Below are 27,978 nucleotides of genomic sequence, written 5' to 3' on the forward strand. Positions count from 1 at the left end.
TTATCTACTCCCTCCTGGCCTTTGCACAAGTCACAGAGCATGCCTCTAATAATCTCTCATGCAAGTCAATGAGGGCCCCTCCTGTCCACTGTGTCTATGGCCCATGTGGCTGACCTTTTAGGAATATGTATTAAATATAGTTAGGTACATGGAAAATTAAAAAGAAAAAAATCACTAAAAATTAAAAAAAAAAAAGTTTATCTTAAAAACTTGATTTAAAGAAGCACTCCAGGATTTTTTCTTTTCTTTACTTACATAGTGCCAATATTACAATATAACATAGAGGCTTTAGTAGACGCTTTCTGTAAAACTGTTTTATTTGCGTTACGTAGTTATTACGGTTGAAAAAAAGACATAAGTTCATCAAGTTCAACCAAGCGATAGGTGGGGGTGTGAATATTAGAAAAAGGGGAGTGAGACCCAGATTTCTGGGGTCATTTGTGGGTTTTCTGCCATTGTGATTCCTTCTTCCCTCAGATATGGTTTTCTTAATGAATTCTACATTTCCCATCATGCGGCTTTGCAGAGACAGAGGGGACAGAGTCTCACCAAACTGCACTGCTCTGGGGGCAGCCATAACAGATCAGTTGCTGTCCCCTCACATTGCAAGGTCTCCGTGTTTTCATATATGATGCAGTTTGAGCCTGTCTTCCCTCTCATCTCTCTCTCTCCCGACTGTCAGCTCTTACATGCAAGAAGCAGGGAGATCAGCATGAAGCTACATCTCATAGAACTACACTGGAGAGTCAGCACACACAGATAGTACAGCCTGCCAATGGGAATCAGGAGGTTTATATAATTGCAAATGTATACACTCGCCAACCATATATCTGCAAGTCTGGTCCTTTAGATATGGGAGACATTATATCTTCAACAGAATAGAGGGATATACAGAGGAACATGAATGGTGAAACAGCTTGAGAGCTGTCAGAGGGGGTTTGATTGTTGATGATGTCATCCTGCAACGGGACAGGGGAAGGATTCAACAAGTTACGATTCTCTTGTTATGTAGACTATCACCTAAATTATTTTATGATCTCAGACAACCCCTTTAATACAGAGGTGTCTCTATTTAGGACCCTCATAATTTACTTTAGTCTTTCACTCTGGATGTCCCAGCAGACCCATGCATTATAGGAACATCCCATTGAGTTCTACAGGCACTGTGTAATACTCCACTAACCCTGAGAGGGTGCTGCAGGGGAAATTAACTCATGCTGCTGGACTCTTCTACAGACAACAGTTGATCGCTTGGAGGCCCATGAAAGGGTCACTCTAGGATCGGCTTATTTTGTTTTCCACTCTAGAAGACCCGGAACAATCGTGCATTTGCATGGAAAGGTTATTAATTTCAACAAGAATGGCGTAATGCTCTATTTTGCCTGCGGTGGTGCTGGAGGAGAACGGAATACTTCTTATCACAGTCTCACATTCTATTCCCCATTCTCATTAAGGGGTCTCACCATTGATCAGATTATCATTGACAGAGCTTTCTAATAAAGAAGGATTGAGCAAAGCAAAAAACCCCATGGAATTTATTAAAAAGTGTAATTTTCAATCACTCAATTAGCCAAAGTATTTGGGTCACTGCTTAGTAACAAATGACACCATTGGATCTCCAGAGATACCCACGGTACAACCATTTCCTATAGGTTCCCTGACAATGAGCGAGCTGTGAAAATAAGGAAGTGCTCCTCTCTATCTAATGAGGATGGGGGGGGAGGGCACTTTTCTAGGTTTTATTATCCAGATCCCACTTTAATTTTCTGTAAGCCTTTTTTTCCCCTATATTAAACCTATTATTGCCAACAATGACCTGAAGGGCCGGAAATATCTGCTAAAAAGAGTACAACATCAGGCCTGAGACTTGAGATAATAAAGATATAGAAGCTTCTCTGTATTATTTTTATTATTGATGATCTAAAATATTTACCCAAGTGGTCAGACTATTGGCGAAGTTCGTACATTTGTACAAACATGGTGCCGTGGGAATATAAATCATGAGGCGCCTAGCTAGGAAGAACTCAGAGGGATAGAGATTTGGCTGCAAATACAGACATCTGGTCATGTAAGAAGAACACAGAGTAAGGGTCGGGTCAAGCTTTTACCGTGGTCACTCTGAGATGTTACTGGATAGGAAGAAGTCTTACGCTGGGTTCACATCACGTTTTTGACCTACAGACTTAGACATTTTTGGGATGTGTTAAATGTAAGAAAAACTTGACGTGAACCCAGCCTTACACCCCATGACAAAAATAAATAAATACAAAACGCACCAAGAAGGAGTTGTTGGAATGGAATGAAGCTTTCTATATGTGTGAATATAATGATGATATATGTAAGGTATTACAATATTAGGGTGAAAGGAAAAGTTTATTGGGGGAAAACTGTACAATTGAAAGGAAGCTCTAGGACCCTGTTGGACCACCACTAGCCTGGATACAAGGTAAGATGAGGCCTCTAGCCTGGATACAAGATGAGATGTGGCCTCTGGCCTGGATACAAGATTAGATGCGACCTCTAGCCTCGATACAAGATGAGATGAGGCCTCTAGCCTGGATACAAGATGAGATGAGGCCTCTAGCCTGGATACAAGATGGGATACGGCCTCTAGCCTGGATACAAGATGAGATGCGGCCTCTAGCCTGGATACAAGATGAGATGAGGCCTCTAGCCTGGATACAAGATGAGATACAGCCTCTAGCCTGGATACAAGATTAGATGCGGCCTCTAGCCTGGATACAAGATGAGATGAGGCCTCTAGCCTGGATACAAGATGAGATGAGGCCTCTAGCCTGGATACAAGATGAGATACAGCCTCTAGCCTGGATACAAGATTAGTTGCGGCCTCTAGCCTGGATACAAGATGAGATGAGGCCTCTAGCCTGGATACAAGATGAGTTGCGGCCTCTAGCCTGGATACAAGATGAGATGAGGCCTCTAGCCTGGATACAAGATGAGATACGGCCTCTAGCCTGGATACAAGATGCGATGCAGCCTCTAGCCTGGATACAAGATGAAATGAGGCCTCTAGCCTGGATACAAAATGAGATACGGCCTCTAGCCTGGATACAAGATGATATGCGGCCTCTAGCCTGGATACAAGATGACATATGGCCTCCAGCCTAGATACAAGATGACATATGGCCTCCAGCCTAGATACAAGATGAGATATGGCATCAACCTTGGATACAAGATGAGATACGGTTAGGCATGGAGGCATACAGGCTCCAGATGGTATCCTGTAAGAAATTTGTTCACAGATGTTACAGATGGACCTCTATATCCTACACAGTCATAAGTTGCCGAAGCTGACGTCCCATAAATGCTTGGTTGACGATAAATCTGGCGACCGTGCAGACAAGGAAGTTTTGCAATCTGGTGGAGATATTCCTGGGAAACCCTTGTGTGTATGGGCGAGCATTATCCTGTGGAAAAATGCCATTTGGAAGCCCTGCCATGAAAGAAACATATGTGGCTGCACGATGTCCTACACATATGCTGAGCTGTTAGCATCCCCCGTATCACTACTAGGGGTGACCTATTGGCATATGCAATGGCTCCTCAGATCATTACACAATTGAATTGAATAACTCAGTGGCTGTGCTAAATTTTTGATTACATGCACATACAAAAGTATTCAGCTCCTCGCGGCATCTAAATGCCCCACTTAGCCCCCCCCCCCCCTTAAATTCTTTCATGTAATAAGGCTGAGGCTGCTTTATACTTTTTTTGTCCCAATTCCTTGCTTTACAATGCAGCTCTGCCTTTTCATATTGTTGCCTGTGTGTAAGCAAAAACCCACCTAAGACAAACAAGAAGTCAGTGTATGAACAGCCAGTCTTCATTACAATAAAGACAAACAATGATAAACCAAGTCATCAGTATCAAGTGGGGAAGGGGCCAGTTCCCAGCAGCCCCTCCGAACAGGTTGAGGCTGCTCTATGCCTTTTTTTGTCCCAATCCCTAGCTTTACGCTGCATCTCTGCTTTTTCATGTTGGCTCCAGTCTGTAAGCACAGAAGCCAAACAAGAAGTCAGTGCATGAATAGTCAGTCTTCATTACAATAAACAAACAATGATAAACTGCTAAGTCATCAGTATCAAATGGGTAGGGGCAGTTCCTGGCACATCCTCCAATCAGCTGTTTGAAGAAACCAGCCAAAGTTCTCAGTGTGGTGACCATGCCTGGTTACTACAGTTGTCTCACATTCACTTGAGCCTGGTTTTGGTGTACCACGGCTCCTACTAAGTCACAGAAAACCTTATCAAGGAGGATCCTGGAGTTCACTTTTAACAGATAGTTGCAGTTTACAGATAAATTTGCACTGGATAATTTGCACCATTAGGTTCTACAGGGGTATTCTTATCTTAGACATGTATAGCATATTTACAGGATAGGCCATAAATGTCTGATAAAGAGGGTCTCGACTTTCAAGAAGAGAGGTCCCCAGATTCTGTTCCACCTATGGCCCCGACATCCAGGCTACAACAAAATGCAGAGGTAGCAGGGATTATGGAGTTAGAGTAGACTGTGAGTTCCGATGCTTGGATAATCCCAGCCACCTCTGCATCAAATTGGATGGGGTTGATGAACCTCTGTTCTTGAGGTGAGGACCTAAATTTATCAGCTATTCTTGGCATGTCGTGGGATATGCCATACAGTACATGTCTAAGATTGGAATACCCATGTCTTTATATAAATAACCATACATGTCTGAGACAGAAATGCCCCTTTAACTTTGGCACTGCTGGTAAAAGTCCAAGAACCCTAGAGAGTCACAAGAACATTGAGCTCTACGAGTGGTGCCCAAGAGGTTGTTACCTCAGTGATTCAGTGGAAGCTACAGGTGAAATGTAGGCGAGGTCTAGCTGAGCAAAAGATTCTTGTTGTTAGATGCCCATAGAACTAGGTCCTCAGCCCCCTCTATGACATAAAAGATATTTCTTAACAGAAAGCAATATCTTATCCTATACAGCTACGGGATTAAGTGACTGCAATTATAAATCTTATTGTACAGTAACTGTTATACAGAGTTCACCGATATATGGTTTAAAGAATATTTATGACCCTTCACTCATGGAGTGGAGCCAGATCATCCATCACATTAGACCAGTGTCTCACTATCTCTCTCTGCACCTGTTGGGCATCACTCCCGAAGAGAGAGGTTTTTCTCGTTCTCAGCTTAACACATTATTAAACATTCCCTGGGTAAGTCAGTGCCAAGAAACACGCAAAGCAGTTCCTGGATTAGAGATGATTTACTGTAGAAGCCATGCTTTTCACCAGACAGCTCTATCTATCACTCCATGTAACTAGTCAGTTGAAAGGCATCTGGAACCCTTACCACTCTTCTGGATTTTGACCTACTTAGTAGTCTTTGACGTAAGGAATACATTAATGTAGTATGGGTTATTTCCAGTCGGTAAAGGCAGTGGCATACATAGAGAAGTAAGGGCCCCATTGCAAAGATCAAACTAGGCCCCAATACACAGGACAGAAGGGTTTCCGCCTACACCCCTTTCAATAACCCGTGGGCCATCTTTTCCACTGCCTCGTTTGCTAAAAGTTGATTCTTTAGAGGGTGGAGTCCTGGCCAAGTTTCCACCCGCAGTAGAAGAGTAGATCATCCCAACTGAGCTCCATCTTGCTCTGGGCCCCTTAGCAGTCGCATGGTCTGCCGCTATGGTAGTTATGCCCCTGGGTAAAGGGTAGGAAGTGTTAGGTTGCTCATCTGGTGTCTATAGGCAGCAGTCAGATGTGCAGCCTCCAATACAGAGGGCAGATAGCTTACCTGATGCCCAGAGAAAAGGGTAGGTGGGTACCAGCTTGTATGTACTTTCAAGGATGGGTAAGTGATGTTTTTTTATTGGAAGGATAAAGCTGTTAGGTTGACGTCCAGTGGGGAGACAGCTAGGTAGGCTATCTGGGAACCTGGATAAGGATTAGATGCTTAGGTAGGTTTTTGGTGATAAGGGTGCATGGAAAGGATTGAAGCTAGATTTTGACCAGTGTAGAAGAACTAGTAAACTTTGACTGTCAGGGACTATCCTGAGTGGTATAGAAGGTTGGTCTGCAAGTTAAAAGTATATATCAAGAGGATACCAAATGCTAAATCAGTAAGTTATGCGTGCACATACTACAATTAATTTGAATACTACTACGAATTTGACAAAGAAATTCGCTTTGTCACGAAGCGCATTTCTTTGTAAGTAGTGGGCGCAATGATGAGAAGCGGCAATTGAACCCCTCAGAAGCCACGTTCATCATTTATTGCGTCATCTCAGGGGTTAAAAAAAAATATCCGCATGACATCTTCAATCGAGATGGCCACGGTGGCCTCTTCACGATCAAATGGATAAGGTGATTATGTTTGTTTTTTTAAACACCATTTCAGGGAAAATTGATTAGCTACCACGAAGCACGAGGAAATTAGGCTTTGCGGCGAATCGAATTTACCCTGAAATTCTGATCAACGTCCACAGTGAGGACCATCCACATCTCATACACCCATTATGTGTTATGAACATGCCGGACCTATAACATATCCTCCTAGTGACCCCAAGACACATTGTTTTTTCCTGATGCCTCTCTTGGCTCCACAGAATGCCACAGAATCTACTCCTCGAAAGAAAAAGGACAGAAAAGGTAAAAAGAAGGATAGAAAGGGCAAAAAGAAGAAAAAGTCTGTAGCAGAGCACACAGGACAGTTGCACAGCACTGTTATAAGTCCGACAGAAGGGATCACTACCTCAGCCGCCACTCAGGCGGTCACACTTCTCATGGTAACCACCCATCCCGCTCAAATAAATTACCATTCTAGTGTCATCCCGCTTTGTCATTGTCTGAGGTCAGCATGTTTTATTACCTGTTACCAAAACCATTACTTATATTAATCATTAGCAGTGTGCTTCCATTTGTCACCTCATCTTCATATCCAACGCTAACATAATCATCTGCTCTAAAAAGTAGACTTTTGAGTAGTATAGAAATTTCTGAGTTTTACTGCCGGATTATGGAGGTCATCAGATAAACATGTTAGAAATAAGTTGGACTTCTGGTGTATCTTCTTCCAATGTTATCTTTTTGATCTGCGCCCAACCCAATCAGGAAACATGAGCAGAAAGTACAAGGTTCTATTGAGGTGCCTTAACTGTATTTGGTGTCTGGAAGATTTTTAGACAGAAATGCTTCTATGAATATCCACACAGTGTCTTTTTTAGGAGCAAGTCTACGGAAGTGTTGGCCAGTGCTTGCTTACAGACCCTTACTCCCACTTAACATGGTCAAATCGAGGTGTAGAGAAGGTGTTGTCACCAGGACAGGTTCCCATATGTACCAATGAGTATATTTGGTAGTTCTTTGCTTGATATAGTTATGGGTGAAAGGAATAGTGAGTTTATAAGTGGCTAAAAGAGTCATGTAGGGGACGGGCAGTGTACATAGTTACACAGTTAGCAAGTATGGTTGAAAAAAGACATGTCCATCAAGTTTAACAAAATGATAGGAGAGGATGTGGACGAAAGGGAAGGGGTATGGCTAATAGTTAGAAATGTGTCTCTCTCTATTGATCCAGAGGAAGGCAAAACCCCATAGCCCCAATCTGCCCTAATAGGAAAAAATTATCTCCTGATCCAAAGTGGTGATTTGATTGGATCACCTTCCCTGTAATCTCTGTGGTCAACACTAAAAGGATTTTAGGCAAGTCCTGTAGGACAGTATTGCCGGAGCTTCTGTTAGGTACCCTAATTGGTTTTCAAAATTGATAAGATTTTTTCTTCCAGAAACAGTCTGGAAAACCACTATTGTCTATAGGTTTGGTATTGCAGATCATTCCCATTAAAATGAAAGCTGATAAGCTGATGTAGATAATTTTTGAAGGGTTAGGCTACTTTCACACTCACGTTTTGGTTTTCGTTTGTGAGATCCGTTCAGGGATCTCACAAGCGGTCCAAAAAGGATCAGTTTGGTTCTTAATGTATTCTGAAGGGATAAGGAGCCACTCAGAAAGCATCAGTTTGCCTCTGTTCCACCTCCATTCCACTTTGGAGGCGGACACCACAAGGCTGCTTGCAGCGTTCTGGTGTCCGTCTGACGAAACTGAGCCAAATGGATCCGTTCTGACACACAATGTAAGTCAATGGGGACGGATCCGTTTTCTATGACACAATCTGGCAGAATAGAAAACGGATCCATCCCCCATTGACTTTTAATGGTGTTCGAGACGGATCCGTTTTGGCTGTGTTAAAGATAATCTGTTCTGAATGGATGCATGCGGTTGTATTATCTGAACATGTGCGTTTGTGCAGATCCATGACGGATCCGCACCAAACGCGAGTGTGAAAGTAGCCTTATTTGTGGGCGATCAAATTGAGCTGCAGGGATTGATGCAGACTCCTATAAAATAATCTTATTTTTTGGCTTTAGGACCTTTTATCCTTGGGTTGTGTGTGGTATTGCAGGTTGGTGTTGAACGTTAAAGGTAAAGAATGTTCATGAAGTCACAAGAAGTAGGTCATTTATGAAGGGTAATTTTGGATCAGCCACATGGAACTGAGGAGTAGTTCATTTATTACAATGCCAAATTAGATTTATAATGTTGCTTTTTCACATCACTTGACATCTGTTTTCCACCATCTCATCCTGGCACTAACTATTCCAAAGAAGCATGAGAATTCCCGTGTCATTTGCCAAAATCCATCTCGTCTCATCTCATCAGTCATGACATCCATTGATGCATTTGTGCCTCATATTTTGGGCTGGGTCATTTCAGCAAAGGAAAGAACCATGGGCATCTCAGTATGGGATCTCTAGGCACCTTGGCAACACTCGGTTGGTGCAGATTTTTCCACTGCTATAAAATCTGTTGTAATGACAAATTAGAAAAGTAAAAATAAATGTAACCATAGTAAAAAATAACGAAGCAAGAGGAGGCCGATGGAATAGATGAACTCATAATGATTGTCCCCACATGGTCCATCAGTGGTATGGAATATAACCTTCTCATGGGGATGTAGTTTATCCAGAAGTCATGGAACAATGTGACCCAAGAACCTTTTAACCTCAGGTTTCAACCATTAATCCAGTTTTCCACCAATATTTTTCCACTGCAGCAGTCCTGTAATGTCTCCATATGGAAAGACCCAACAGCCTTGAAGGTGATAAGCCCGTCTTCATAATATGCAAGCACCTGAATCTTGTTGCATTAAAGGCAGTGGTTTGAGGAAAGAAGCAATAAGACAATATTGCAGGAATGGTGGTTCACAATAGAATAAGGTCTGTGCCTATAACCGTATTAATCACATAACCAGTCTCTACAGGTCTACAATATGGACCTGTATGGGCTCCGTGCCACTGAAGAGGCAAAACCACGTGGTTGGGCCCAATCAGTACAGATACAACATGGACCAACTTTTCATAAAAGCATTCAGAACAATGTTTTACATCTGTTGTCAAATCCTTTCTTTTTTCCTACTGTCATATGAGGAAAGGGAAGAGACAATTTGTCAAGCTGTTACTTCCCTCAACCATTATATAGGTAGATTTAGGGAGTTGAGCCACTGTATCATCTAAACCCACTGTTGGACAGACTGCTTCACTAGGTTGAGGAACTATACACTTTAGATACCTGTTGGCCAAATGCTCATTTGGCCGACAGTAATTCCGCCCAACCTTCTCCATAAATATGCACACTTGGCCGAGTTCATGTGTTCTCAAATGGGAAAGGGTAATAAGCCTCTTGCAGACACCTCTGCTGGCGGTTTATCTCCTCCGACAACGAACAGATCAAGCATATAAAAAATCCTATATGCCCAACCCTTCTTTCTCTGCCATCTGCCATCAGGGAGGAGGCGAGATACCACTATACACATTAAGTGGTCACCTGGTCCCACCAAAATCAGCAAGCTCAGCCAACATACATCTAATGTGTATGGCAACCTAAAGTCTGAAATGGCATAAAAGTGGAAGATATTTACTTTGACGATCCAGTCTTCGTCCTGTCCGGACATTGCAGCCCATAAGATATTATTTTTGTAGGAGGTTACTTGGAGACTCATGGTTCCTTTCTGAAATTGCCCAGCTTTCTCTACATGTATTTAAGAAAACTAACTTTTGTATATTAAATCACCAAAGACAGAGACAAAACCAAGACCAACAGAAGACCCCATTCTATCAGAGTATGAGTTCCCAGACTATTACTATACTCCCTCACCCGAAGAAGAAGAAGATATCACAGTGTCCACAGTGTCTGTCAGCATCAATGCTACTGACTACGAAGTAAGTACCATGGTTTTTTTTTATTTTTATATTTCTACAATATTCTAATAGGTATTCTAAATACTTATGATTATGGAAATGATCCCCAATTTTGGCCCCATTGTCCATCCCTGTTCCACCACTTCTCAAACAATGCAATGTTTTTTTTATTTTTATTGTTTTTCGTATGAGAATAAAAATGAAAGTATACAACAATCACAGTTATGGCAAATGTACAAGTATACATCAAGTACAGAATAAAGATGACATTTTTTTTTACAATTGTACATGGTCATACATTGATCAGTATAAAATCCCAATACCCCTCCCTCCCCCCAACTCTCCCTTGCCCTCCCTCTCTGTGTGGCCACATATACTAAAAAGGAAATTATCACTCCAATATATCAGTCGCCTTATATCCCATTTAAATATTACATTAATCTATTACACTAATAGCTTCATATAGGATCCGTACCTCTGTGTTCCTTTATCTCAGACCTCCAAATCCCCTAAGAACTATACCATTCCAGATATGCACCAATCTCTGAGATAACAGACCGGGGTCAGCCAGACATGTCTTCCACTAATTCTTGAATTTCTTTACAGTGCCTCTTTTAATATGAATGCCACTTTCCGACTCAGTTGGGGAGTCGGATGTATCCAGTGCTTAGCTATGGATTTAAGTGCAACATATAATAATAATTAAGCAATGGCTAACTTATAATCTGTCAGACTGACAGATCTTCTACATATCCAAGATACCCTAACAGTGGAACCTGTGGTAATTTAACTTAAACAATGCAATGTTAGCAGACAAGGAAGTAGAAAACTGGAAGACATCATAAGAATTAATGACAAACTAAATAAAACCCACAACACTTCTGGAACATGTGCAAATTGTGAAACTTTTTCTATGGTTGCCCTTATTTAGGATGTAGTAGAGGAGTATGTGACTGGGGAGGAACAAGAAAGAAATGAAGATGACTATGAGATCAAACAGTATGAAGATGAGGACTATGACAATAGAGAGGATAGAGAAGAGAGGTATGGACCAGCAGAGCGTGGACAGGTGGAGACCCAAGAGGCAGGAGCGGAGGTATGGCTCAATCTAATGTTATAACTTACTCAAATGGCTTAATGCTTATCCTCTGCATTCAACATGTTGTATTGCCTTTGGCCTTTACTTAAAGGGGTTGTCCAGTTTTTTTGAGAAAGCTGGACAACCCTTGGGATCAGACTGTATTAAAGAACTCTTAAGTACTCATCTGGCAGTTCTCGCTGCTCTGGTTCTCCCAGTCAGGCTCTATTTACCCAGTTGCAGCAGTAACGTCAAGTCAACACATGATCACTGCAGCCAATCAATGGCTTCTTAGGAGCACCACTGTGGCCAGTGATTGTCTGCAGTGGTCATGTGTTGTAGAGCCTGGCAGGGAAAACTAGAGTGGTGGAGACAGATCTTCCAGGTAAGTACCAGTACTGACCAGTGTGATATTTCTTGCTGATCCCAAGGGTTGTCCAGTTTCCTTTTGTAACCAAACAACTCCTTTAAAGGGGTTTGCCCATGGTTAAAAAAAAACTGGCTACATTTGTCCATAAGCAGCTCTACACCCATCCACAGGTTGAGCTTGGTATTGTAGCTTGGGTCTATTGAAGTTAATAGGTCTGAGCTGCAATACTACATACAACCTGTGGACAAGATGTGGCGCTATGTCAGGACCAAAGCAGCCATGTTATTCTAATTCTAGACAACCTATATAAATCAATTTAAAATTAACATTTGTTTGTGTGAACCTTTTGAGGTGTCTTTGAAGGCCAAACAGTAGAGATGACTTACCAATGGTGAGAATTAAACTCTTAGCAACCAATGAGTTCAGAAGTACGTCAACGGTTGCTAAGTAATAGTAACTTTTAATAATATTTTTTTGTAAAAACATAAAACTTTATAAATATGGTATTGCCGTAAGCATACTGACCCGCAGAATGAATTGAACTTGTCATTGTTATTCCACAGTGAAAGTTGTACAAACCAAATATAAAAAAACAAAAGCGTTTTTACCATTACCACCCTACAAACAATACATTAAAATAAAAACATTAAATGGTACCATTAAAAATTACAACTCTTCCTACAAGAACCAACTCGTATGACTATGTTGAGGAAAATGTTAAAAAGTTAGGACTCTTTGAAAGTGGTGGGGAAAAAAGATATGTTTTTGCTTGGTCCTTAAAGTGGTTGTCCTGTACTTAGTAATTGATGGCCTGTCCTCAGGATAGGTCACCAATATCTGATTAGCGAGAGTCCGAGAGCAGGATCAGCTGTTTGAGCCAGATGAAATATGGCAGTAACCATACAGTAGACGGAGCTGGAAGCACAAGGTTCCATCCACTGATTCACTTGAATAGGAGCTGAGCTTCAGTACCTGGCACGGCCGTGCCAGGTACTTAAGCTCAGCTCCTATTCAAGTGAATCAGTGCATTGATGCCAGAAACTACACAAGGTATAGTTTGTGGCGCCATCGTCTGCGTGAAACAGCTCATTGACAAGCCCCCATCATTCTGATACTGATGATCTATTCTGATAGGTCATCAAAAGCTAAGTACCAGAAAACTCCTTTTGAAGAGGTTTTTCATTGTCTAGTGGATGGAGACGGTTACTGAAGTGCTGCTCCTGTTTAAGTGAATGGGAGCAGCACCGCAGTTACCAGCTCCATCCACTACAAAATTGCTCGGAAACAGCTGATTGGCAAGAGTAAAGGGTCTCGGACCCCAACTGATCAGAAACCTATGCATTCAGACACCAAGTGTAGAATTAGGGATGCAAGCCAAGGCCTGTAATGCACCCTTCAGTACTATCAAGGAATGTGCATTATGTAACAACGCACACCAATAGCCATACTCTTTAGATATTAGCTGTTGGCCGAAAAAGTCTTCCAGCCATTCCACCCAAGTTTCAGCCATACACACGGACACTTGACTTGGCTTAGCATGGATGTGTTCTCAAAAGGGAGGGCGAATAGACCACTGCCAGAAAACTCCAGTAGTAGTTTATCTCCCTTGAGGACAAAAGAATCGGTCATACAGAAGTCCACAATATCCCACTGGGGAAAAGCCTGAAACCCCTGTACGTAATAGATGGTCATCCATTGCACTGAAGTTGGGAGGTTTGAGTGAGAATTTTCTAGAGTATTTGGCTATCCTAAGACATGCCCTGACCTTTTAATAATTGGATGGTGAATTTGGCAAATTGCTTAGTAATTGGTAAGAGGCCGAGCAATAAGAACCTCTCTCCTTGTATGTAGTCTTGTGTCTCTATTTAATTTTTTTTTTCTTAATTTTTTTTTTGTATTCTAGGATGAGAAGAGTATGAAAGGACAAAAGGGAGAACCGGCCAGAGTAGAACCGGTGAGAAAATATTTGTCAGAGACCATAAACCTATTATTGCTATATTATAGTATTTACGTAATATTATATGGTTTTCTGTTCATTACAGGGTATAGCGATTGAGGGCCCTCAAGGATTACCTGGATACCCGGTATGTACGACTTGATAGTTAAAATGTATCTCCATTACTTGGTGTAATAGCCAAAACCTCTAAGTGAACTCTATCTTTTATACTTATAACTAGGGTGAACCAGGGCCAGCTGGTCCAACGGGTCCTACAGGACCATTTGGAGATCCTGGTGAGAGGGTAAGACTTCCGGTTCATTTACATCATGTATAAATGTATCAGCAAACTGTTGAGTGAAGATTTCAGTTCTAAGATCATACATGTCAATGTTATATAGCTCTGGTCTATACAGGACCAGGTAGAATCATATTTATGAAAGTTATCTGATGATGAGTGCAGTATAGTCAGTAATCCATAGCAAAATCTAAGAATGCACCTTGGTCACCATGCTCCTTCTCAGTTTCTGCATTGACGGAGGCTTGCCAGAAATACATAAATGTTCCTTGACCACCTAGCAATCTTCCTGCTTACCTTCGATACTCCCTGAAATCTTGAAGTAGAATAAAATCAACCAATAAATCTTGTCATCAGCTTCAAGCTGGACCAGGGAAGGATGAGAGATCATTCAGGCCAACAAGAATGTTGTTGTGTGACCTTCTCAGGAGAAATACATAAATGTTCCTCAGCCTCCTATAAGTTTTCCTGCTTACCTCTATATTCCCTGAAATCTTGAATTGGAAAAATTCAACAGACAAATTGTGTCATCAGCTTCAGGCTGGCCTAGGGAAGGATCAGAAAACCCACAGTAGGCCCAGGTGTTGACATGACAATAAGATCCATCCACCAACAGGCCTATATTCGGTGATGGCCATGTGGTTACTATAAGAAAAATAGTTGAGATTTTCACAAGCATTAATACGTGATGCCCAATGCTAGCCATACATATGAAGGCCAATAAATATTTCTCCTGACTTCACTATGCAGTTGTATCTCAATTGGGAGAAGAATCCTTTTGCAGCAGATTAGAAAAAAAAGGATATTCTTGAATCCAAGAGGCCTGATTCCTCCTTCGCCTCACACCAATCTGAGTCAGGCAGCCCACACGTCAGATGTTTGCTCCTTCAGCTAAAATTGGCAAGTTCTGCTGACATTTTTCTTATTAGCGAGGCCATGGTTAACACTTGGATGGCAATGCTGAGAAGAAAGAATCTCTGAAGATTTTTTTCATCCTTTGCATAAAGATTACATAATTGTTTCGGTTGACCTTTATTGAATATTTTTTCCTCGTAGGATGGTAGTTGCCCTTTATAGGGTCTTCTAATTGTTGGCTTTTTTGATTACCACTATCAAAATAAAGGAGTCAATGGTTTTTGCTTATCAGGGATCTGAGGACAACCAGAATTCTTACATACCAGTGATACAACTGTTTTCAGCAGTTCCGTGCCTCAGAAGTAATATAATGCTGCCAATACCGTAAGGTGAAGGCCTCACAACTGAAATATCTTTGGTCTAAGGTTATCCAAGTGTTCATGAAAATCAGGCATGGACAGTATAGTTGAAAGGCTGGAAACCAAGTAAATCTAACGAGCAAAGAAGTGTCCATATTTGAACATTATTCTTATTTGTTAAGGTTGGTCTGTAATGTCCAAAGTTATGGTTGCATTCTATTAGGTACAGTTGTGTTCAAAATTATTCAACCCCCAATGCTGTAAAGGGTTTTAGGGAATTTAGTGTACATTTGTAATTGTGTTCAGAATGAAATCTTACAAGGACTTTTTAAAGAACCAAATGCCACTAAAATGACATCAATTGTTTTTGTAATACAGTATTAAATGTTTTTTTTTGTGATTTCTTCATTGACACAATTATTCAACCCCTAAAGACTACCACTCTTAAGAACAGAGGTTCATTCAAGTGTTTTCGATCAGGTATTGAAAACACCTGTGGATGTCAAGGAGCAGCAATCAAGCATAATAAGCACCAATTAGGCAGATTTAAAAGGACTGTGATACTCAGCTCCTTCTAGACATTTACTGGTGTGTTTACAAACATGGTGAATAAACAACTTAGCTGAATGAGTACAACAAATCCCATTAAATTTTAAAATTTATATAATCTTTATTAGACAATCACAATTGTGAACATGATTACATCTTTATAACAATAAATTATAACGGTGGTACTGAGCCATTATAATAAAGGTATCTAATAACTAATACACCTATTAGTTGTGTGAGACTGTTCTCATGGAAGGGACCATCAAGGTTATAAAACAGCAGGAGGGTGGACTCTGTTGAACTATAAAACTGGGGTGCACTAAGGATATTATTCTAAGAGCAATCACCCATGTAAAAGTATATAGAGACTATCACCAATCCTGAACCGAAAACATATGCTGCTGAGTAATAGAACTAGTGTCTAGGACTGCTAACCATGGACAAAATGTTAACCTACCTATGAGGGTCAAAAAATAGGCGCTGGATCTCCCCGACGTACGTTTCGCCGTGCTGCGTCCTCAGGAGGACGCATGGTGAAGTCAAGAGAATGGTCCAGGAAGACAAGAGAAGAGGTGATTTCTCTTCACAGGAAGGGCAATGGCTATAAGAAGATGGCAAAGATGTTAAACATACCAAGAGACATCATAGGAAGCATCATTCACAAATTCAAGGCAAAGGGCACTGTTGAAACGCTACCTGGTCGTGGCAGAAAGAAGATGCTGACTTCGACAGCTGTGCGCTACCTGAAGCGCAAAGTGGAGAAAAGTCCCCGTGTGACTGCTGAGGAACTGAAAAAAGATTTGTCAGATGTGGGTACTGAAGTTTCAGCTCAGACAATAAGGCGCACACTGCGTAATGAAGGCCTCCATGCCAGAACTCCCAGGCGCACCCCCTTGCTGTCTCCAAAGAATAAGAAGAGTCGACTGCAGTATGCCAAAAGTCATGTGGACAAACCACAAAAGTTTTGAGATAGTGTTCTGTGGACTGATGAAACAAAATTAGAACTGTTTGGGCCCATGGATCAACGCTATGTTTGGAGGAGGAAGAACAAGGCCTATGAAGAAAAGAACGCCTTGCCTACTGTGAAGCATGGCGGGGGTAGGTCAATCATGCTTTGGGGCTGTTTTGCTTCTACAGGTACAGGGAAGCTTCAGCGTGTGCGAGGTACCATGAATTCTCTTCAGTACCAGGAGATATTGGATGAAAATGTGATGCAGTCCGTCACAAACCTGAGGCTTGGGAGACGTTGGACCTTTCAACAGGACAATGATCCCAAGCATACCTCCAAGTCCACTAGAGCATGGTTGCAGATTAAAGGCTGGAACATTTTGAAGTGGCCATCGCAGTCACCAGACTTAAATCCGATTGAGAACCTCTGGTGGGACTTAAAGAAAGCAGTTGCAGCGCGCAAGCCTAAGAATGTGACTGAACTGGAGGCTTTTGCCCATGAAGAATGGGCGAAGATACCCGTAGATCGCTGCAAGACACTTGTGTCAAGCTATGCTTCACGTTTAAAAGCTGTTATAACTGGAAAAGGATGTTGTACTAAGTACTAAGATTGAATGTCACTTGGGGGTTGAATAAAAATGATAATGATGTGAGCACAGAAAATACATTTGTGGTTATTTCATTATAAATGTTATGTTATATTTGTCTGACTTACAAGTGCCTCTTTGATTTAATTGTAAAAAAGATGACTAAAATGATCAAAATCAATGTCAAACTGGCCAAAACACTCAATTTCAGTGGGGGTTGAATAATTTTGAACACAACTGTAATTCTGAGTTAATAGATTGGGTTCTCTGTTCAGGATCCTCATCTCTTGTCTAAAGTGACTCATTTTTGAAGACTTGATGTGTACATTTTTCCTTGATTATACTGGCCTCTGTATAATACTCTCTTCCCCCTGTGGTGGTGCTACAGGGGAAATTAACACTTGCTACTAGATTTCCCTGCAATTTTCAGCTGATCCCTAGAGACACCACCAGAGCAACACCAACTGATTACCTCATGTTAGTTGGACCCATCTAGCAAAAAATGGCTTGCCTATGGCAAGCTGAAGGTTACGATAACTCTCCATTTGTTTAAATGGGCCACAGAGTCATACATTTTATGTAGGAGAACCCTGAGATATACTGTTTCCATTTCCGATATATTGGCCATACTTGACCAATATCATTGTATCACATCTATCCCAGAAGTTATGGCCCTAGCATAGACAAGAGCTCTGACAACTGATATATGACTTTCAGCTGAGAGATAGGAATCTTCTGGTGATGTCATGTAATGTTAGCTATGGGATCTCTTTTATCTTTAGCCTATTTATTTGCCCTCCAGGCCACACCACTGTCAGCATGTTCGTACAAGGAACATGTCTTCCTCAATACAGTTTTTTTTTACTGTCATTTCTTCTACTTCTTTCACAGGGCCCTCCTGGACGACCTGGTCTTAATGGAGCTGATGGTATCCCTGGTCCTCCTGGAAACACAGTGATGCTTCCTGTGAGTAGACATTTTTCCACGGAGATTATGGATAATTAGAGGTTTTTTTCAGGCATTTGGAAGATTTTTTTTAAAAAGCAGAGTGACTCATCTCCCTTGATCTTACGACTCATCCCACAGATATATGATCACTATATGAGTTATTTCAGTGACATCCATGGGGACATTACAGAGAAAAGACAGTATATTTCTTTTTGCTCAAAATCTTGTTGCAATTAAAATGCACTTGCTTTGTTCATGGGAAAAATAAAGGCAGCCATGACATATTTCATTACTGCATCTTCCAGATGCCCTATGAATGGTAACTAATACATATGGTTCCTTGCAACGCCAGGCAGGAGCTGATAAAGGCTGAGCCGATTAGGCATTCAGAATATGTGCATATAAGAGTTTATAAAAGAATAACAAGGGGGTAAACTGTGACCTAAACAGAAGAGGACCCAAAACAGAGCCCCCCCCATTATGGTGCTGAGTTTTGTCTCACACACCACCTTCTTTCCATGACCTCAGGGCTAATTCCCTATATCTAAGTTTGCTATCAAGGCAATTTCTTTACATGGGTTGACTCAGCAGGTAAACAGGTAAATTAGAAACTTACTTCCAGATTAACCCACAGATTACAGCTGATCACTGAGAGTCCTAGCAGTGGGACATCCTGTGATCAACTTATCATCTAACAATAAGTCCTTGACCAAATTAAATTCGTCCAATGTTTTTTAAAGGCAGCTGGAGAGCAATTTGGCAAAATTTCAATCACACAAATAAAAGCCATATCTTTTTCTTCTCTGTGCATGCCATTGATGTTTAGTTCCAATACGGTGGTGAATCCAGAGGACAGATGGTGTCATTTCAAGAAGCTCAGGCGCAGCAAATCTTGCAGCAAGCTAAGGTCTGTTAAATCTTAAATGGATACACAGGGACTTTATTTCTAAAAGGAAATGTCCATTAACATCTATCAATCACTGTTTCCATTTTTAGTTGGCAATGAAAGGTCCACCAGGACCAACGGGTTTGACAGGAAGACCTGGCCCTCTCGTAAGTATGATTGTCAATACCTTTTAGGACAATTCTTAAGCCTATATTTTTACAATTTCACTTTATTTAATTAATGTAATTGACAATATAACATTTAGGACAAGAGATTTTAACAACGTGTGTGATTTTTTTATTTATTTGTGTTTTTAGGGTCCTCCTGGGTCTACAGGTCTAAAAGGTGATTTTGGAGAATCAGGACCTCCGGTAAGTTCTTCTTTCCTCTACTGGGTACAAGAGAAAGCTCCTAATGTCTAGGTCAGTCAGGGGGTTGGAGCCAGGGGGAATTCATTTCTTCCTTCTGGGATATCCTTACAAACAGCTTCATAATAACTACCTACAAATACATAATGCAAGCTTTGCTGTATGATGGCCAAAACACTTGAGACAGCAGTTTGTTGAATTCTCGTTTGGCCAACAGATAATCTTTCCAACTTCACTGTAAAGATATATGGTTGGCTGAACGTTCATGTGTTTTCCAATGGGTAGATGACAATAAGCCACTGAGAAACCTTCCTCTCATTGTAATCCAAAATTCCAAGCCTTTTTTCCCATTTGTCATCATGGGAGAGTCAGGAGTCTTGTATACATAATAGGGCAGATTTACTAAGATTGGGGTTTCAAACACCAGTTTTAGTAAAAAGACCATTGGACTAAGATGCGCCAAATTTATTAAGATGCATGAGGCATCTTACTCAATATGGCACATCTTTCGGCAGTCCATGGTCCAGAAATTCAAATATATGCCTAGCTATGGCATAAATTACAGTAAATATGTTGGGTCATAGCTGTCCCACACCTCCAACTAAGCCTGACACCTTTTAAACTGTAAATACTTTAATAAATCTGCCCGAATGTAGTTTATCCTGAGCTAGACTTACTTTTGTCTCTATTTGTGTGTATTTACATCTTGACACCTTTCTATGTCTTTCTTTTGTAGGGCCCGCGTGGCTTTCAAGGTATTCCAGGGCCTCCTGGAAAGATTGGCAAAAGAGTAAGTTTTAATCATGACTACACATTTTACAAATATTGCCCCCACTGCAATCAATTTCCCCCCCTTCTCATTCCACTTTCCCCCCTTCTCATTCCACTTTCCCCCTTCTGTTCACGCTACTACCTACATAATCATTTTCATGTTACTATTCCTTATTTCTCTCACAGGGACGTGGGGGAGCAGATGGTGCCCGTGGTGTGCCTGGGGAAACTGGAATAAAGGTAGGTAAAAAAAGAAAACAACACCTCAAAAATACTATCACAAAATGCACATTTTCATGGACGTGATAAATTCACTTGCCAAAATATTATGTAAAAACTTTGTATGCTGGCTCATCAGTGTTTTTTAAATCTAAGTTCTCAAGAACTTGCAACACGTCATGTTTTTAGGATTTTAATTACAGTATTCTTCATAACAACACTGCAGTTGTTTGAAGTATCCTCAAACCATGACCTGTTGATGGAACTTGAGAACTGAAGTTGACAAACACTAATCTCCACATGCTGTGTGAATGTTACCATGTCTATGGGTTTTCCTACTATAGACAAGCTCGTTTTGGCTGCTTACGTTACTCCTAAAAACTTGAATGGGAAGGTACACATGCGCTGCCACCTCTATATTCAGTCTCCAATAGCATAGCGGTAGCCACCTTAGCTGGTAGCCTGGAGGCCAGGTGGCACCCATCCTCTAAATAGGTGCATATGCTATAAGGTATGGTGGGAAAAATCCTTTAAATGTGTTTGTCCCTTGCGGAAACAGTAAAAGGTAAAAGTAGTACGAAATGTTTTTTTTGTACTCTGTGAGATAAAAAGAGGTCCTTAGATGCTGAAGGAAAACCTTTTCTCTGTAATTATGTTGAGTTATAATCTGTATTATAAATTAGTATATTCAGATTTCAGTTTCCACTATATCTCCTATTGTCTCCATTCTGTTTTATACATAGACCACATGTTTGGTCCATTATAGTCAATGGTTGATTATGTGGCCCCTGGAATAAGCTGACCTGAGCCAGCAAGAGATACTTTTTAGCAATTCCTAGAACTTTCCTAGCACAGCTTCTACTTTGTTCTAGCTGACACCACTTCCACTGGCCACAGATTTCCCTTCATATTGATCAGTCTTTATTCTAGAAATTTGTTGATAATTATCTTCTATGTACAAATCATCTTTTATTTTTGATCCATGAATTGCCACCACAGGAATTCACATGTCAACAGCATTGTCTATGGAATGGGTCTACCACCCCTAAATGCAAATGTTTTGATTTCTTTAGGGAGACCGTGGATTTGATGGTTTGCCTGGTCTTCCAGGAGAGAAAGGTCACAGGGTAAGTATAAATATGGATAACTGGAGGGGTTTATGAACCATCTTCTGCCATCAGACCTTATATATCATTCATTGAAGGTGAAGATCACGATGATGCCAATGTGCTAATGAGCCTGTTGAAAGTATGAAGGAAAGTTAAACATAGATACATTGACTAATTTATTTATTTTACCACAGGGAGATTTAGGAGGTTCCGGACCAACTGGTCCACCTGGAAATAAGGGAGAAAAGGTAAAATCTTCAAGTACCAGAATGTCACCTTTGCACCTCAATTTTGGCCATGATTGTCTTTCAAAATTATCTTCTTCTGAGAAAGAAGCCCAGAATTTTTTTCCACTGTCCATCAAAGTATTGTCCAACAATGGTAGTATACTGAAGATGGTCATTCACTACTATATTAGTAACATTTTAAATCTGGTTTCAGTTATCAGGTTGTAGTCTACTTACTAAATACAATCTCTCGCCCAATTTGACATCAGGCATTGAGAGGTGCTATTGCATGCTGGGCAGTACAGTTGCCAAGGCCCGAAGAGTACTATGCATGAGTGACATTCAAATTAATTAGACGTACACAATACTCTCCAGGAGTCATAGTGTTACTTTAGCAACTGCAGCTCCCAACTCACAGAATAGAGTTTCTCCATGCCCATGTCTGATTATCCGGGAGGTAATATATGGTATATGATTTACATATAGCCTTTGCAAATACAAGACAGATCTGATAAAATGGATTGACTATAATGCACCCGTTTGTCTACTGTTTGCATATGGCTAATCAAAATTTTTTTATTACAAGAACAGATGGGACATTTGCATAGTTTCTTGTATACTTGAAGATAGAAAAATTGGCTCATTTTTCCATTTTTATAAACTCATGAACTGATAGTTACTACTGTTCTGTCAAGATCTTAAAAGTTCTTGTGTTCCTTTTTTCTAGGGTTCTCATGGGCCTCCTGGACCCTCAGGTTCCTCTGGAGAGGCAGTAAGTTGCTTTGTTATTTACCTTCTACTTTTGGAAAGGAACCCAAGGGTTTATAAACCAGCTTGATCATGAATGGGTCCAGGCCATTGGTCTAATGTGAGAGTCTACTGTAGAGGATCTATGTCAAAGTGTATTTACATTAATGGTAATGAATGTTTTTCTCCTCCTTTTTTGCAGGGTGTGCGTGGTTTAGTGGGTCCCAGGGGACCTCCTGGACCACCCGGTCAACAAGGTGTGAATGGCATTGATGGATCTCAAGGATCAAAAGGAAACCAAGTATGTAATAGCCTGGAATACATCATCTGTTTAGTGCTCCTAATTATCAAGGTTATATTGTATCCTTATGTTTTGACCATTTATTTTCTAATTTAATAGGGTATACAAGGAGAAACTGGGCCAAATGGACAACAAGGAAATCCAGGACCTCACGTAAGTCTGAAAAAAGGTATACATGCATGAATAATTGAAACATCCTCAATAAAGTTTGTTCTAAATGTATCTATCATTTTAGGGATTGCCAGGACCCCAAGGTCATATTGGCATGCCAGGAGAGAAGGTAGGTCAGCTGTCATGTGTTCATATATACCAATGTCATTCATCCTATACGTTGTATGTCTAATGGTGTTTGCCTGTGGGCAGGTCATATACTAGTCCATCTGTGGGTTGCCACAAGAGTGTCCATATTTATAACCTTATTCAACGACAAATCGAGCTTACATCAGTTCAATGCAAGACAGACATTTTCCTAAAAATAAATTGTTAGGAGCATCAACATTAGATTTGTAAAGTCAATCTCTCACCATGCTTAGAATTAGCCTAGCTCATAGGCTTGATTCAGACAACATGACCCACCAATGGTTGTACCAAACTGAACTTTGATCACCATAGGGTTTAATCATCATGAGGGTGTGGGTATCGTGGCCATAACACAAGCGCTAAAATGTTAAAATGCAGTCACATCACAGCATATGAATCTTGATCAGATAGGAATCCTATACTCATATAATTGAGGAAACACCAGGGTGGACTCCTATAGTTTCTGTAATCTTAATACAACAAGAAAAGAAAACAATGGACTAGTGTGTAGGTTTTTACTAATAATACAAGTGATTTCTAGTACAAAGACATAATCACTTTCTCTGTCTCTTTGTCCAGGGTCCAGCAGGAAAGCAAGGAATACCAGGACTGGCTGGGTCTGATGGTCCACCGGTGAGAACAGATGTGTACTTTGTACTGTGCAGGTCAAAAAAGATCAACTATTAGCAGATACATTTCAGGCCTTTTTTGGTGCTTGTCTCTATGTACTTGTCTTTTCTAATTCTATGTGTCCTGAAATCATTGAGTGATGTAAGTGTGGCTAAGCCTTCAGACTGGGTGAAGGAACCGAACCACAATGACAAAGCATTAATATCGAGAGGCTGCAATCCTACTTATATACTAATTCCAAAGCTGTAAGATTCAGCTTATAGCTTTGCAAATAGTCATGATCGGGGAATGACGCACCATGATGACCAGGCCTATGAATGTGATGAGGATGCTGTTCTCATGTCTAGGATTTATTTCTGGAATAGGCACTGAAAAACACCCATGATGATATCATGTGGATATTTTAACTAGAGCACAAGAATCAGCCTCTTGACAGATGGAACAATCAAAAACTTCATTCATCATCAGAGGAAGCAAAAATGATACGCTAGGTTTGAAGTTCCTGCAATGGGCTTGACCGCGTAGCAGTTGGGCTGCAGCTATCGATTATTTTACTAATCAAGTATTCTACCGATTAATCCAGCAATTAATCGAGTGCTCTAATAATAAAAAGACAATTAACCGCCTCCGGACCGCCTAACGCAGGATTGCGTTCCGGAGGCGGTCGATTCATTCCTCCTTCACGCTTCGGCGCGTCATCTCGTGAGACGCGAGATTACGCGCACAGTCGGCCCACGCATGCGCATTGCGGGCCGGCAAAAGTTAAAGGAGGAGTTCGTCACCAGCCTGCCAGCCAATGATCATCGCTGGCAGGCTGGTGATTTTCAAAAAATCTAATCACAAGCCAGTTAACACATTATATTTATAAATATAATGTGTTAAATGGCTTCTGTGCTCCTCTGCTGGTCCTTTTCGTCGGTTGGTCCCAGCAGAGGAGCACACATCACTGTGAGTACACCAAACACTACACTTAGCCCCAGATCACCCCCCATCACCCCAATTAACCCCTTGATCACCCCTGTCAATCACTAGTGAAAGGGAAAAAAGTGATCAGTGTAAACTGTCACTTTTTTTTCCCACTAGTATTGACGGTTAGGTTTTAGGTATAGTTTAGGCCCCTTTGTTAGGTAGTTAGCCTCGGTTAGCGCCCAGCCCACCGCACCGCAGTCAATTGATTCGCTGATTAGCGTATCGCTAATCAGCTTTTGTACTTTTATAGTATCTGTAAGTGATCAGAACTGATCACAGTCAGATCTATAATAGTATTAGTGTCACCTTAGTCCGCCCTCCACCCAAAACCATGTGTTTGCCCGATCAGGCCTGATCGGTCGCCCACACGTGCGTTCACCCACGCCCGCCCCACCGCAGTGATATTTTTTATCAATCGCAGCGGCTTCCGGTACTTCGCTAGCCTCCCATTTGTAAGACAGGCTTGCTTTTTTTCTTGGGTAGTCTCAGGGAAATACCCCTAAATTTAGTTGACCAAATGGCAAGTAAGGGGTATTCTTCTGACCCAGTCGGATGAGGAATGGGAACCCTCATCTGATGAATCTAGCGGGTCAGAATACGAACCTGTAGAAAGCAGTGGAAGTCTGACCCAAAGTTCGGACGATGAGGTTGAGGTCCCTGATACCACCAGGCGTACCCGGCCCCGTGTTGCTAGACCACAGGTTGCGCAGGATCCGCTTCAAGGGCAGCAGAGTGGGGCTGGTGCTGTCGGATTACGTGGTGAGGCATACACCAGCAGCGCAGCCCATCCTGGACCTAGTACCAGCACTGCCATAGAACATGGTGAAGTGGTGAGAACCAGAAGGGCAGTTGAAGCTGGTACGGTGGCACGTGCATTAGTTCCCCTGTCGCAGTCACCGCACAGACAGGCCCGTAGAGCCCCTAGAGTCCCTGGGGTGCTGGCAAACCCTGATTGGCAGCCCCCAACTTCAGCCGCACCAGTAGATCCCCCTTTCACCGCCCAGTCTGGAGTTCGGGTTGAGACAGCTCAGATCGGATCGGCACTTTTTTGAGCTGTTCTTGACTGCGGAGCTCTTGGACTTAGTCGTGGCAAATCGGTATGCCACTCAATTTATAGCCGCCAACCCGGGAAGCTTTTATGCCCAGTCTTTCCGGTGGAAACCCGTCCAAGTTTCCGAATTTAAAACTTTTCTGGGCCTTCTCCTCAACATGGGCCTGACAAAAAAGCATGAATTGCGGTCATATTGGTCCACGAACCCAATTCATCACATGCCCATGTTCTCTGCTGCCATGTCCAGGACACGATTTGAGAGCATCCTGCGTTTCCTGCACTTTAGTGACAATAACACCTCTCGTCCCAGAGGCCACCCAGCTTTTGACCGGCTCCACAAAATTCGGCCCCTCATAGACCACCTTAACACCAAATTTGCAGATTTGTATACCCCTGAGCAAAACATCTGCATAGACGAGTCCCTTATACATTTTACCGGGCGCCTTGGCTTCAAACAATACATCCCAAGCAAGCGTGCCCGGTATGGGGTCAAATTGTATAAGCTCTGTGAAAGGGCCACAGGCTATACGCACAAATTTTGAGTCTATGAGGGCAAAGATCAGACCCTGGAGTCGGTTGGTTGCCCTGACTACCTGGGGAGCAGTGGGAAGACAGTCTGGGACTTGGTGTCACCCTTATTTGGCAAGGGGTACCATCTTTATGTGGACAATTTCTACACAAGTGTGCCCCTCTTTAGGCATTTGTTTACCTCATTACCACCCGTCTTGCAAGGGGGGAGAGGGCTGCCTTGTGTAACGAAGAACTGCTTGCAGTGAAATGGAGAGACAAGCGTGACGTTTACATGCTCTCCTCCATTCACGCAGACACGACAATCCGAATAGAACAAGCAACCAGTGTCATTGAAAAGCCCCTCTCGGTCCACGACTATAATTTGCTCATGGGAGAGGTGGACTTCAATGACCAGATGTTGGCTCCTTATTTAGTGTCCCGCTGCACCAGACGCTGTTATAAGAAGGTGTCTGTATATTTAATTCAATTGGCTATGCATAATAGTTTTGTTCCGTGGCCCCATCCACCAGTGTAGTTAGCCGTCTACATGAGCGACATTTCCCGAATGTCGTTGCTGGTACCTCAACCCAACCGTCACCCCGAAAAAGATGTCGTGTCTGTAGCAGGAGTGGAATAAGGCGTGACACCCCCTATTTCTGTCCTGACTGCCCTGACCACCCTGCCCTATGCTTAGGGGAGTGTTTCCGGAAAAACCACACACAGGTACACCTAGCATAGGGATTGCATCTCACCAGGACAGGCACACAGGGCTCTTAGGGCCCTTTCACTCACAGCTGCTGCAAACCTCTCCTTTCACCTGGGACAAAGTGCATAATGTACTTCGCCACATCTCTGGGCGATTTGCGCTTTGCACATTGTCCCATTGGGAAGGAGAGGTTTGTCCTATGAAGGTAAAAAATAAATAAATAAATAAATCACTGGTAAGCAAAAAAGTTAATGTTCTGTTCCAAAAGTTCAATAAAGTTTATAAAAGTTAATGTTCTGTTCAAATGTTATATAAAGTAAATGTTAATAAATTTATTGCGTTGCGGACAGTTTTTTTTTACCTTCTAGGTGGACAAACCGATGAACCAGCTGCAGCACTGATGTGCATTCTGACAGAAGCATTGCGCTGCTGTCAGATTACACACAAGTCGGTGTATGCGGCGCTGCAAGACGAGATTTCTTCTCTGCAGTAAAAAAGATACGTTTGCCGAGGCTTATGAACTGAGACACGGTGTTCATATGCTTTGGCAAACACTTTGTATATAAAAAAAATATAAAAAAAAAACCCCGGCAATGATTTATTGATGTGAATGGAGAAATCGGGTTTGCCAGGGCATACGAGCTGAGTGGGTTTGGATGTTGGGCGGAGCTCCTATGTCCTGGCAGACGCCTTTCCCCTCCTTTTTTTTTTTGACAGAGATTTTTTCATCCACATTGATCGATGCGAATAAAGAAATCTGTGCCGTTCATTTTGAACGAAAAAAAATATCTAAATGTGTAAAAAATGCCCTGTGAAATCCTAAAGGTGCTCTTTAGAATTTGGGCCCCTTTGCCCACCTAGGCTGCAAAAAAGTGTCACACACGTGGTATCGCCGTACTCAGGAGAAGTTGGGCAATGTGTTTTGGGGTGTCTTTTTACATTTACCCATGCTGGGTGAGAGAAATATCTCTGTCAAATGACAACTTTGTATAAAAAAAT

The 27,978-nt window shown here is 41.7% G+C and overlaps 1 protein-coding gene and 1 long non-coding RNA gene across 3 annotated transcripts in view; one reads left to right on the forward strand and one right to left on the reverse strand.

Annotated features, from left to right (window-relative positions):
- The window catches only part of COL5A3 (collagen type V alpha 3 chain), a 219,994-nt gene that overhangs the window by 114,878 nt on the left and 77,138 nt on the right, over positions 1 to 27,978 (forward strand). Inside the window, exons 6-24 of one of the 2 annotated variants that reach the window (XM_044278772.1) lie at positions 6,606 to 6,785; positions 10,135 to 10,278; positions 11,189 to 11,353; positions 13,609 to 13,659; positions 13,748 to 13,789; positions 13,883 to 13,945; positions 18,129 to 18,203; positions 19,012 to 19,092; positions 19,182 to 19,238; positions 19,389 to 19,442; positions 20,176 to 20,229; positions 20,397 to 20,450; positions 21,503 to 21,556; positions 21,733 to 21,786; positions 22,493 to 22,537; positions 22,715 to 22,813; positions 22,913 to 22,966; positions 23,049 to 23,093; positions 23,693 to 23,746. In XM_044278772.1, coding sequence (XP_044134707.1) covers positions 6,606 to 6,785; positions 10,135 to 10,278; positions 11,189 to 11,353; positions 13,609 to 13,659; positions 13,748 to 13,789; positions 13,883 to 13,945; positions 18,129 to 18,203; positions 19,012 to 19,092; positions 19,182 to 19,238; positions 19,389 to 19,442; positions 20,176 to 20,229; positions 20,397 to 20,450; positions 21,503 to 21,556; positions 21,733 to 21,786; positions 22,493 to 22,537; positions 22,715 to 22,813; positions 22,913 to 22,966; positions 23,049 to 23,093; positions 23,693 to 23,746 — 1,425 coding nt within the window. The remainder of the gene's footprint in view (positions 1 to 6,605; positions 6,786 to 10,134; positions 10,279 to 11,188; positions 11,354 to 13,608; positions 13,660 to 13,747; positions 13,790 to 13,882; positions 13,946 to 18,128; positions 18,204 to 19,011; positions 19,093 to 19,181; positions 19,239 to 19,388; positions 19,443 to 20,175; positions 20,230 to 20,396; positions 20,451 to 21,502; positions 21,557 to 21,732; positions 21,787 to 22,492; positions 22,538 to 22,714; positions 22,814 to 22,912; positions 22,967 to 23,048; positions 23,094 to 23,692; positions 23,747 to 27,978) is intronic. The other variant, XM_044278773.1, reaches the window with a different exon arrangement.
- On the reverse strand, positions 20,117 to 21,768 carry LOC122927170. The gene is made up of 3 exons (XR_006387764.1): positions 21,728 to 21,768; positions 20,357 to 20,439; positions 20,117 to 20,209 (listed from the first exon to the last, which is right to left on the reverse strand). It is a non-coding gene; the product is annotated as an uncharacterized LOC122927170 (long non-coding RNA).

This window comes from Bufo gargarizans, chromosome 2 (assembly GCF_014858855.1).
Source record: "Bufo gargarizans isolate SCDJY-AF-19 chromosome 2, ASM1485885v1, whole genome shotgun sequence".
NCBI classification, from domain to species: Eukaryota; Metazoa; Chordata; class Amphibia; order Anura; family Bufonidae; genus Bufo; species Bufo gargarizans.